The sequence below is a fragment of the Lichenostomus cassidix genome, chromosome 1 (genome assembly GCF_008360975.1).
Source record: "Lichenostomus cassidix isolate B80296 chromosome 1, HeHo_3.0, whole genome shotgun sequence".
NCBI classification, from domain to species: Eukaryota; Metazoa; Chordata; class Aves; order Passeriformes; family Meliphagidae; genus Lichenostomus; species Lichenostomus cassidix.
The window spans coordinates 109,104,062-109,116,507 of NC_139479.1; the positions used below are offsets into that span (position 1 = coordinate 109,104,062).

The 12,446-nt window shown below is 36.6% G+C and overlaps 1 protein-coding gene across 3 annotated transcripts in view; it reads left to right on the forward strand.

The window, feature by feature from the left end:
* The window catches only part of CADM2 (cell adhesion molecule 2), a 558,998-nt gene that overhangs the window by 348,600 nt on the left and 197,952 nt on the right, over positions 1-12,446 (forward strand). The window contains exon 2 of one of the 3 annotated variants that reach the window (XM_085075225.1): positions 9,167-9,193. The exons of the other annotated variants lie outside the window; for them this stretch is intronic. Within the exon in view, the coding sequence (XP_084931351.1) occupies positions 9,167-9,193 (27 nt within the window). The remainder of the gene's footprint in view (positions 1-9,166; positions 9,194-12,446) is intronic. 3 annotated transcript variants of the gene reach the window in all.

Below are 12,446 nucleotides of genomic sequence, written 5' to 3' on the forward strand. Positions count from 1 at the left end.
GCATGTGGGCAGAGATGTTGAGGAATGAGTTAGAAATACCCTGTAGTGACTTGTTTGCTTGCCTTGCAGACTAGTTTGGTGTCTGGGGGAGTGAGGGGTAGGGCGTGTGTGTGTGTCCATTTGGGGATTTTTTTGTCTGTTTTTCAGTAGGATTTCAGATTGCATCATCGAGCAATACTGTGAGTAATGATTTGTCTGATAAATGTCCTTCCAGGGTGTTACAGAACTCACATTGTGAGTCAAAGTGCTATGAAAACTCAACATGCAGCTGCTGTGCAGTTCAGAAATATATACCAATTATTTCTTTACCATAACACATTTACCATTGTAGGAGTAGTAAGAATAGTTTAGTTCCTAAGTCTTAATTAAGAGAGTTGCCCCAAGAATCACATGATTTTCTGTAGTCACTCTGACTATACTTACTGTCTTTAATTTCCTAAAATATTTGATATTACTCAGAGGATTCTCAGAAGTATTCCGTCTTATCTTTCCACATTATCAATTTTCATTTTCAATTGACTGTACACATTTCTTTTTCACGTCTGTGTTTCTTTAATTTTTCTTGTTGATGTTGAAAAACTTGAATTTTTCTTTTGCTCATCTATAATTTTCAATTCAGCTTCACATATTAACTTGCTACCTGTCCTAGACTCAGTTTTTAAAGATCCTGTACTGCATAAAAGCCAGAATTCTTCAGTCTTTCCTTTTTTCATTCTGCCAAAGCAGCAGAGCTTGCAGAAGGGTTTGGAGTTTTCTTTATGTTTGGGGTTTTTTTTGTTTGTTTTTTTTTTAAATGAGTAGTTGATTGCTAAGTTAACACATGTAGTCAGGTAAAATTTCAGATATGCAATGAAAGATTGTGTCAGGTCAGAAAGATCAATAGTAAGGATGAAATTTATCTCTGGGCAGAGCATTCCTGTAAAAATAATTCCTCATTTACATGTCTCACCCAATCTACAAAAGTAAGTCCAGCTTAGTAAGTTTTGCCAAAGCAGCTTTTCACCTTAACAGCACTAGTAGGCTTCACATTTGATACTGGCTGACTAAATGGAGTGGTATTGCAACTTTTCTGTTTCAAACTTTGGAGTCCTTTGTTGTAAAACAACATACAAGGAAAAAGATAATAGTTAGCCTTATCTTTGGCATGATTATGAATAGCAGATGATAGATTGCAGTCAAATATTTGAACTTTGGGTATGGCATGCACTATTTTTGTTTTTCAATTTACTTGCTTTTCTGTAAGTTTTAAGAAAATGTAGGAAAAACCCCAGTTAATCATGCTAAAAAGGCAAGAGTTTTGGTTTTCTTCTTTTTTATGTTACTTCACTCATAACATTATTATAGAGTTTAAAGATTCACCTTATGTCCCATATTATCCAAACTGAGATAGATGCCATAAATAAATCACGTGGAATACAATGTGTTTTCCTGCCATGTTTCTGAAGTTAAATGACAGAGTGTGTATTTGAAACAGTCGTTTGACTGTGGTTAGCACAATTTTGGTGTAAGGGGTTTTGTTTCTTTCATTTGTTTGTTTGTTTTTAATTTAGGGATCTTAACAAAATACCGTGGTTGGTTTGCTAATAGATCTGAAATTCTCATTCTTCCATTGAAGAAGTGCTTGGATTTAGCACATTTAAACCTAAGAAAATCCATTTGTTTTATCTCTGCACTGAATTTTTTATGTTATTTTTTCATCAGTATTGTCAGCTACCTAAGTTTGTCTAGTAGCTTCTGGAAAAGTCTAAATTGATAATATTTGGGGAATTTAAAAAATATATTTTTTCTGTTTAAGGTTTTAATTGTCTGTCCTTTAAGATGTGTGCTTGTTTCCACATGCTTCAAGTGTTGCCCCAGTGGCCCTTAATACATAAAGTAATCTTATTAAGAAAGCATTTCATGGAGATGATTTTTGTGGTTGTGAGGTGTAACACTTCTTACACAGAGATACCAAGGGCTATAATTGTCAAAAAATAAAATTAATAGGAAAAATAACCGTGCAAAACCCACCAGCTGCCTTTTCAAAACCATCTAAGGGCTTCCAGTAGATGATTTATTTGTAAGCAGAGGTAACATAAGGGGAACCACAGCTGTTTGTATGCCTGCCTCGCTCCTTCAAATTCAAGAACCCTTAAACTTTTGTGAGTTATCAGACCTGTAGACAGTGATTAGAAAGCAATGTATATGAGCATAACAGATGCAGGAAATTTCTGTTTGTAATAACATAGTTTGGCATATACTTCATCAAAAAAACAAACCTACATGAGACCTGAACATCACAGGTTGCTCTTGGATTGGGCAGAATGGACAAGGCATGGTTTGAGGTGTTTTGCATGTTTTGATCTGCAGATGGTAAAAGAAACAGAAGCTCACTGTCTGTGCCCAATCAGAGTTACCTGATGAGAGACAGTTTTTGGCGAAGTATTTTTGCTAAGTGTTTCCAGGTAGGATCTTTTCCTATTTATTCTGCAGACCTGACAAAAACACAGAGGCTGGGTGAGTTTGTGTGTATGGCACATGCTGTATGATGAACACTTTTGATAGCTTTTTTGAGGAGATGAATGAATATCAAAGCTTTTTAAATATTTGTTTTAAGTTTTGAGGTAACTGTGAAAAGATATGAGGGCAGAACTGAATATTTGTATCTCTGCCTGACACAACCATGCTTACAGCCTTAATTTTTCTGCTCCAGAGTTGTCTTTATACAGACTTCTTAAAACATTCTGTTAGCTTGGTAAAATGAAATATAAAAATTGTACTTACGCTTCTTCATAAAGTAAATTATTGATTTGCAAGTCAAATTTCTCTGATGTTTTATAGCAGTCAGCTTATGATAAAATTGCTTAGTTGCACCTTGCATTGCTTGTGGAAGTTACATGTCCAGCTGCATTAAAACCTACATGAAGTTGGCATTTTGGGGCAGCAAATGGTCTTACCTCAATGCCTTTAAAAGAAGCCCTTAGGGCATTATTATATCCATCTTCTATTTTCACTTTGTGGTAATATCCTGAGTTATGTGTTTCCAGCTGCTAATGTGAATCAGCTGCAGCTGGAATCCTGAACTCTAGTGATGTTTAGATTATAAGATGGTTCTGCTGATCTCCATCATGCCAGTCATAATGAGTATTGAGAACAAAATTACTATATTTATACCCTACTTTTCAGAAAGAATATGGAGGTGCATCTTTTTCGATATTTCATGATTAGTATTGCGTAATAAATGTTATTGCTTGTGATAATTTAGACGTGCTTTTAAAACTAAGGAAGGCTATAAGGTGGAAGTTGGAAAATTACATTATGAAAGTTCAGGTTATTTTTAAACACAGAAGAGAAATAATAAATCTTCAGGTTTACAAAGAGTTACATTAAAGAAGTATGCATTTTGTAATTTGAACTCCTGGAAGGTAGGAGAAGGGTGAAGGAATTGCACCAGTCTCTTACATATAGTGGTTAAGTTATACATCAGCAAAACAATTTATCAAATTTATCATTGAGAGGGACAACTGTGCACTGAAAGAGATGACCTGGAGAGCTTTTGAAGTCCCCATCACCAAAGGTTTTAACATTATATTAGGCAACCTGTTTGGAGGGGTCCAAAGGTAATTCATGGTGCCTCAAAACCACAGGATGCAGTAGTTGACGTCATCATAACCCTTCCAGTTTGCGTTTTGGTCCTTTTTTCAGTTTGCATCTTCAAGACTATTCTGTGCTTCTGAGGGAAATTGCCTTATGTAATTTTAGGAACTTGTGTTGTCAGTAGAATGAGGCAGAGATAGAACACAGAATAAATAGAATAAAAGATGTTCGCATGTTTGGATTCCATTTAGTTGCGTATGCATGACTGCACAGATTTTTAATGGTTATATAAATAAAGAGAGGAGGGCTTCTCTAGGAATATGTGCATTCTGATTCTATCTGTAAATGCCACTATCTGATATTTTAGGAATCTCCGTGAGAAGAGTGTGCAGAACTTAGGTATAAAAATAATATTAACTACAAAATGAAAAAGAGTAGCAATAATAGTAATCAAGGGAAAGATCAGAAAATCATAAGTAAACAAATTTATGTATGCCAAAGTATCTAGGTTTTTTTAAAACTATAGTCAAAGCTGAAATAACTCCCAAGATCCCATGTTTCTGTGTCATCTCTTGGCCATTTTTCAAGTCTAAGCAGCAATATCTTCCTGAATTCAGGGGACTCAAATTCCCGCCATGAATTTCAGGTGATGGTGGTGGTTAGTTTCTCCTTCAGTGGCTTTTGGAAAATGATGGTTTTGGAAAGGAGGGTGGGAAGCATTCTGCATTGCAGCACATGTGGTTTTCTTTGTTTCAATGGGTCTCTAGCCTGTGAGAGCCTAATAATTTGCATTATTTTCTGGAGGAAATGATCCTGCTAAGGCCTTCTGTCACACAGAGGAGCTTTTCCAGTCAGAGATTCAGAGCTGGCATTTAGGTGACCTAAATGATCAGTGATAATCCCTCAGTTTATCCAAAGGGAAAAAATGCAGTTGTTGTCATCATCATCATCATCACCCTAAAATTAAAAAGAAAATTCTAAATTTAGGCAGAGTAAAAATGATTAGGTTTCTTTTCAAAACTGGAAATCTGAATTACATGTTGGATATGTTGGGGAGCAGGGCTGCATAGGTTTTGTTGTTCTTGTTTTCCTTTTATTTTGTGGGGTGGGGGATGTTTATTTATGCTGCTTCTCTAATAATTTTTCATAGTCCATGATCATAAAAGGTTTTAAGACTGGAGTAAAAATACAGATGAATAAATGCGTCCATCGGACTGATACTGTGTTAATTTTTTTTATTGAAGATGAGAGGACCTCCAGAATTGCTGGAACTGTGCGTTACTGCATTCAGAAGAAAATCAGTTCAATGTACTTTATGAATGTGACCTTCATCTTGTTTTTTTCTTGAATATTTAGTCATTACACCATTGAAATATTATGCTGTTTTTGTCCTCTGTGCAATCTTAGTGCATGTAATAGGTGATATGAGAACAGGACTGACCTCAAATCTTTCACTTCCCTTTTTCTCTCCCCTTATTTTTTGAAATAAAAGTTCAGGTTAGCTGGATATCTGGGGGAAATACTTTTTCCCTTTTTTTATTTTTATTGAGCTATTGAAGTAATTGGATGGATGTGGTTTTCTCCAAAGACAAAACAGAAAACTCCAAATCGAATAATAAATCACATATAAGAGAAAAATAAAATAAAAGCTATATCAAATCTGTCTAAAAGTGTCTACAAAATTGAACAGCGTAGAGACAGCTGAGTGTGGAGAAAATATTGAACAACTTGTAGCCACCATTTATCAAAGAATGTAATTTAACAATTGTTGGCATACAAAAAGCAAGAAGTCAGAAAGATGTATCACAGAAAATAAAGCACAATATATTATTGATATTTGAGAGCAAGGGTATATTAGGGTTTTTGAAATTTGAATCTAGGTTTTTACATTCAGGCAATGATTTTTAAAAGGATTGTTTCAGCAGCACAGCTACGGCAGGATTCCTTTTCCGATTTAAAAATGCCCTAAAAACATCAGTTCTCTGAAATTTAGCTGCCACGATGAAGGACTTAGCACAGTTTTTTTCCCCTTTCCATATCTCTCCTAGTGGGACTCCCCTGGGATCACTGACCTTGACTTCTTGCTGTTCTGTGATCTCCTCACTCACAGACCTTTCCCTGGTGGCCAACCCTTTTGTTTTACATATGCTGTGACCACAAAAGCCTTCAGAAAATACAATACTGTTTCACCTTGCTAGAGAAAATAGAAGAGATTTATTTCTCAGCCTTACCTAGAAATCTAGTAGCTCTGTCATGCCTTTCAACCTGACTTCTGAAAATATGGTCTTTCTTCCTACTTTGTCTTTCTTTCTTCTCTGGTCTTTAAAATTTTTTCTTAAATTCCAAGAAGGTCACTGTTCACACTTGGCTGTGGTATGCCTCCCTGTGCAGAATAATTTTCCTAAGAAGGACAAGACAGAATAACTAATGAAACATGCCCTACTAAATGTTTTTTTTGCAGATATCCCTGAACATAGGGAAATATTAGAAATCATTGTCTTTCCTTTTTATCCTTTTCCTGATTGGCTTCTCAATTTAGAGAAATAAAGTGTACCAGCCATATATAGCAAATGCCAGATTTTGGGTTGCATTGTACCCAAAAACTATTACTGGGCAGTCCTAAGCCATTTTATTTGTATTATAGAAGTTTCAAATCAGAGTCCTACATGTATGCTGTCTGGAGGCAAGGGAGACTTACTGCCTTGAAGAGTTTATTTCTTTAATCAGCAAGCAAGGAAGTCTCCAGATAGGGGAAAATAAAATGTGTTATGTGAAATGTGGATAAATCAACTGACTTACTGAAGGTTTGAAGCAAAAGTGGTCTCTGTGACTGCAATGTTTGTTGAAACCTGCAGGTCTTTTGTCAGTGACATCAGTGGCATAAAAAGCTGAGTTTTCCTATATTTGGTGCTCCAACCAAGATCTCAGCTCCCCTCTGCTAAATTTCAGTCTTGATGATGCTCATTTGAAACGTTTATCTGTGCTTGTCTTCTGTGGCTTTTCATGTCATAATAATAGGTGGATAAAATATTTCAAACATAATGGATATAGGTTGAAAATTGTCTTCTCTATACAGAGTGATAAGGAGAGTAAAGAGGGGAGAGAGGAAAATTCTTTCACCTCTGAAAAAAAAAAGGGAAACTTACCTCAGTGATAGCCATGAAAGAGAATTTTCCCCCATGCTAGGTATCAAAAAGGTGGAAACAGCTCCAGCTAGTTGCCTTCAGCAGGCAGAATTATATTTTAAAAGACCATTTTCAGCTAATTTGGCTGTTGTGCAGTTTGAACTTTATGAATTGACTTGTAATTGGACCATGCTGTCAATGGGAAAACTTACAAGTATTGAACATGACATTTTTAAGAAGGTTACTGTCATCTAGTCCTCTATTAGTGGATTTGCAGAGAGTTATAATTGGCCTAACAAGCCTAGTAACCTGTCCTACTTCCAATTATAATGTACAACCTCATTTATATCTTTTCTTTATTTACTGATGGGTAATAATTCTCTGCCTAGTGCACGTGCTTCAAAATAAAGCTGTCTCATCATAGAATGTGGGGATTCTTTTAATATATATGCATATATATATTCATACACATAAATTATATCACTTACATATGCATATAAGGGTGTGTATATATATTCTGAACAATTAAAGTATGTTTTTTAATATATGTATTTGTATATATACACACACAAATATATATCTGTTTCATTCTGTTTAAGTACAAAGCCGCTTTTAAATTTCTGTTGGGGACAGGGAGATGGTGTTTTCTCCAGACCTCTGTTAAGTTTATGTGAATATTCTGGCTAGAAGTGATAATACATTCATGTAGATGCAATTCTCAGGACTGGAAAGGAAGGGGAAGCGTAAGAAAATGAACAGGTTGATGAACTCAGCGCATTCATTATCAACTTAGGTTTGCATGAAGGAGAAACTGTTCACTTCTTATAAAATTAGAATGGCATCATTAATTTTGTTTACTGCACAAGCGGTTTTTGGCGCGTGTGAGGTTTACGGGCAGTTTGCAGGTGAATGTGTCTTGTTAAACAGCCCTGTGGAAAGAGCTCTGCAGAAGCACCTGCACTCCTTGTACTTCCCCGAAGCAGAGATGTTTCACAGAGCAATGCTGAGTGCAGACATGATGAGATTGGGGTTTTTGTGGTGTTTTCACTGCCACAAGAATATTTACAGGTTACAATGGTGAATCTGGAAGTTAAGGAGGGATGAGTGAAGAAATTTAAAAAAAAAGGGAAAAAAGGGCAGCTAGGGAGCTGATGTTTTGATGCATTCATAAAGTTAAAATTTACAGGTTTTCAACAATTTCTTCATATGTGACAACTTGGCCTTCACTGCTGTGCACTCCTTTCTTGTCTTAGTAAAGACTGACTGGTGAGACACCAGATCAAAAGGAGAATAAAAAACCAAACCAACAAATCTTTTAGATGACAACAAGAGAAGCAAAGAAACCAGAAAAGGGTTTGGTCTTTCTCCTTTTCTTTCATGTCTTTGGGTCTCAAGTATAGCTGCCTTTGAATCGTTAATGTAATTCTGCCTTACAAGAAGGGCCAGCAGAAGAGGAATTACATAATTTGGGTTTTGGTTTTTTTTTTTTTTTTTTCTGAGGTGCCTTTTTTTGTGGAGATGCTCTTGAAAATGTGATCACCTTTTCGGAGTGCATTTGAGAGTTTAGAGGGGTGTGTATAGCATCTTATTGTGTAATTTAATTAATTCCATTATCAGAGTGTTTCTATTCCAATTTTGGGTTCTGAGTATTACTGTTTTTCAACAACATTGTCCCTGAGCCTCAGAAAACAGAAAATAATGGTTCTGTTTATTTTGGTGGTAGAGTGGTTGTTAGTGAAACATTTTAAGCTCCTGTCTTTGTTTTTGTTACCCTGTTGGGCATGAAGAGCTAAGCTACCAGCATGGAGCTGTAGGAATTCAGGATGCTGAAGGAAGGGTGTAGCAGTGTCTGTCCCTTTTTCTCTGAGTCTGAGCACTGGTCAATGTTGGTTAAAATATTATTTATTCCTTTTGGTTTGCATGCTCCCTTAGGGTGCAAGAACAATCTGAAGATATAGGCTTCAACGAAGGAAAAAATTATCACATAGGAGATTATAAATCATTGGAGTATCTGCAGATTAACCAATGTCTGTTTGTGTCAGCTTCTGACAAGAATGATGTTTCAAGAAATAGGAGCAAGGGGATGATATAAGATTTAGGTATTTCAGGAGGTACTTTTGGCAAGGCAAACTGTGCTTTCAGAATTCACTAACGTGTGTGCATATGTTCTCACCTACTTGTGACTAATGATCCATGATTTTCCTGCACTCCTCCCCATGCTTTTTTGAGTGTGTGCTCTGGTGTATGTTCTAACTTCTCAACACAGGCTTTCTGACAGAATCATAGATCTGAACTATCTCCCAGCACAGCAGTGTCTCTAATAAATAGGTCAAATAATCTTAGAAACGGTGTTTGTTAGCTTTGAATCGATAGCGATGAAGTTTCTCTGTGTTCTTGCTTGCTCAAACTTCTGTCTAATCTATCTTTGTTCTCTTCTTCTTGTGCAATCTTTTCCTTGCTTCCAGTGGCTGCTACAAAGAGCAAATCTAGAGGTGAGTCTCTGCCTGCACCCTTCAATTTGCATTGCATGGTTCTGCAGCCCACGCATTTTCTCATAAGGTTGTTTCTGCTTCTCCAAACAAAGAAAAATCTCTTTAGGTTCTATGGTGTGATAGATTAGTTCTTTACAATTTCGTAATTGCACCTAAGTGCATTGTTTAACAATCAGCAATGCTCATGCTGTATTTTGTTAATTGCTTTAATTTGGGAAGTTTTTTAGGAAAAAAAAGATAAAACTAAGTGCATTGTGGTTAGATTTCTGACTTGCATTATGGTAATGTAGAGATATTGATGGCATTTTAATCGAAATGAAGATATTGCATAAAAATGCTCATAAATATGTTAATGTAATTTATATTTTTTATCTCTAGTCATAGTCATAAATATCTGAACAGAGAACAATGAACTCCTAAGTGTCTCCTAAGCATTCCCTGTCTTTTCACACTAGTATAAATGATCATCACTGTTCCTGATAGCATACCAATATCTAGAAAGGCATACTATGATATCTGCAGAGATTTATGGCTTCAGAGCAGCAAGGTGATTGCCACAAATCAGTGTGACAAAGAAGTAAACCTTTCAGAACTAATCATGTAAGGTCAGCAGTGCTGTAAACCATTTCCTGAATTTCAACGAAGCAGTGATGCAGCAAATGTAACCTGAGGGGTGTATTTTGATTTACAGATACACATAAATTGATGCATACGTGTTTATATCTACATATTCATATGAATTTATATGTAGGAAGGCATATTTTCATAGATAATCATGAAAATATGTGTTTTACTAAAATTTTAATATTATTTCTGGTAGATATATTTGAGTTTTCTGGTAATTAAGAATCAGATTTTAACGCAAAAATCTGTACTAATTTACATGTATTTTGGAAGTTGATTCACAGTGTTTGCAAAGTTTAATCATATACATTGCTTAGCTTGAGGTTGTAGAAGAGTAATAATAATCCAAGAAAACACAGCCAGTTGAGGGTGTTTACATATTAGAATAATTAAATCAATAATTAAAATACAGCTCAGGTTTGTCTTTTTTTTTTTTTTAAACCCTTGCATGGCTTTTTATAAGATCTTTCTCAGAAACTTTGCATGCATTGGATGATATGAATGAGGGGAGTGAATAAAGCCCAATTCGTATATTTGCCTATGCATGCTTTGAAATTTGCTTTACTCCTTTCTGTACTGTTATGTATTCAGCTGTGATGCTGTGTAACCGTGGGTCAAGACTTTAAGACCTTCATAATTAACAAAAAAAGCCCAAACCAAAACACATCCACAGAAGCGATTTTTCGGCACAAATAAACACAATCTCATTGGTATTCAGTGATTACTTGATATACCCATATATTGCTGTTCAAACAGAAACTGCCCTGGAGGCACAGGAATTATGGAATGAGTCAGAATTACTCATGGGTCACACTCATCTGTGAACATTAACCCACCCTTATTTCAGAAGTGCACATGCATATTGGATGCACAACCAAAACTGTATATCCTGAACAAGGTTTGACATGGTGATCTGCATTATCTTTGGAGATCTCTTGCTCAGTTGCACAGTGCCTTCAAGAAGTCCTTAGCTTTTCCTTCAGAGCTGAACAGCACTGTGATTAAAGTACCCAATATCCACAAGGAATTCAGTCCTGCAATAGCTCTGTCTTTTACCAAAATCACAGGACCCATTTTATAATCTCCTGTGGTGGAAGGCATAAAGTAGATGATGCCTCAGTGCTTTTCTCATTGCTCTGTCTAAGCAGTCAAGAAGGGTCTGTTCCTCCTTTTGAAAGTGCAACACTTAGCTGGCAAACAGTTCTCTGATATGGCACTGGAAACATCAATTCACAACTGAGAGAATTCTCAGGAGGAGTTTTTCTTTTGGCACTTACAATAAGAAATCCAGCACTCCTTTATCTCTTTGCTCCCTTGTATGGATCTTCATCTTTCCTTTCTGAAAGTCTGGAATTTGCGCTGCCATTTTCAGCGAGGCACAGTTGACCTCACGCCTGCCCTGAGATCTGAGGGTTCCAGAGCACATTGTGAAGCGATATTCTGTGGGATCACCTGTCTTTTGTTTGTGCATTGTTAGCATGGGAAAACTCCTGCTGGTCTCCACTTCCCTCCCCCTCCTTGTGGCTTTGTCTGTAAACTGAACACCAGAGCCTTTGCTCTCAAACATTGCATCCAGTGCTATTTCCTCAAGTATTTTCTCAGGCTTTGTTGAACACTGCTTGTATTAAGTGCTGTAAAGCAGCTGTTGAACTCTCTACTTTAGCCTTGCTTTGTGGCACTTAGAATCAATTTGGGTTGAAAGGTCGTCTGGTCTGCAGGTCATTTGGACCGAGCTGCCGCGTAAGTAAAACCCACTTATGTCTGTTTGCTCTGAGCCTTCCAGTCAAATTGAAGTATCTCAAGGATTTCACAGCTCCAGGGTAGATTTGCACTATGATGGCTTGATTTTACCATGGTTTTCTTTTCTTAGACTTTTGATTGCCTAGAAGAAGCTGCAGGAAATCTTTTGTGGTGTCCATAGAGGGCAAATACTCGGGTTTTGCGTAGAAGGACAGATCTTGCTTTGGACTACCTCGGGCAGATGCTGCCACGGGATACTCATGGACAGAATACTTGGGATGTTTCCAAGAAGTCTAGATCAGAAGGATTTGAAAGGGTAGGGGGAAAAAATGAAACATGAAAATGGGCATTTATAGCACTTAATTGGATGAAGTAGAAATCAAAGATGCCACCTGAAAATCTTAGACTATCAGAGGGGTTTTTTTTTTTAGTGCATGAATATTTTAAGGACCATTTCTTAATGTACCAGATGAGATTTGTTTAACTCAATCTCTACAAATGAACATTTCCTCCAGCAGAGCACAGTTTGATGACTGCTTGACCTGTCAGGAAGGGCTATTGTGACATTTTTTGGGACAATATTGTTGCAGATATATTCTGGCAGCAGTTAACAATGGTTTCCAGCCTCAGTTGTCGTACCAGATCTGCTAAAAATGTGTCAATTTTCAGCCAGCAAGTGGAAGAGAGGGCCAAGGGTCTTCATTCAAATGTAATTTGTTGAGGAATGAAGTTTTGGACTCCTCATTTTCACTTCTTGGACACACTCTGTGTCATCTGCTATTAAAGAGCTATTGCCAGATCTGCCCTAAACCTCCTGTAGTTGGGCAATTGGCTTTAAACCCCTAAAAGTACAAACTGGAATTGCTGATAATTTTGGTGGTGGTGTTTG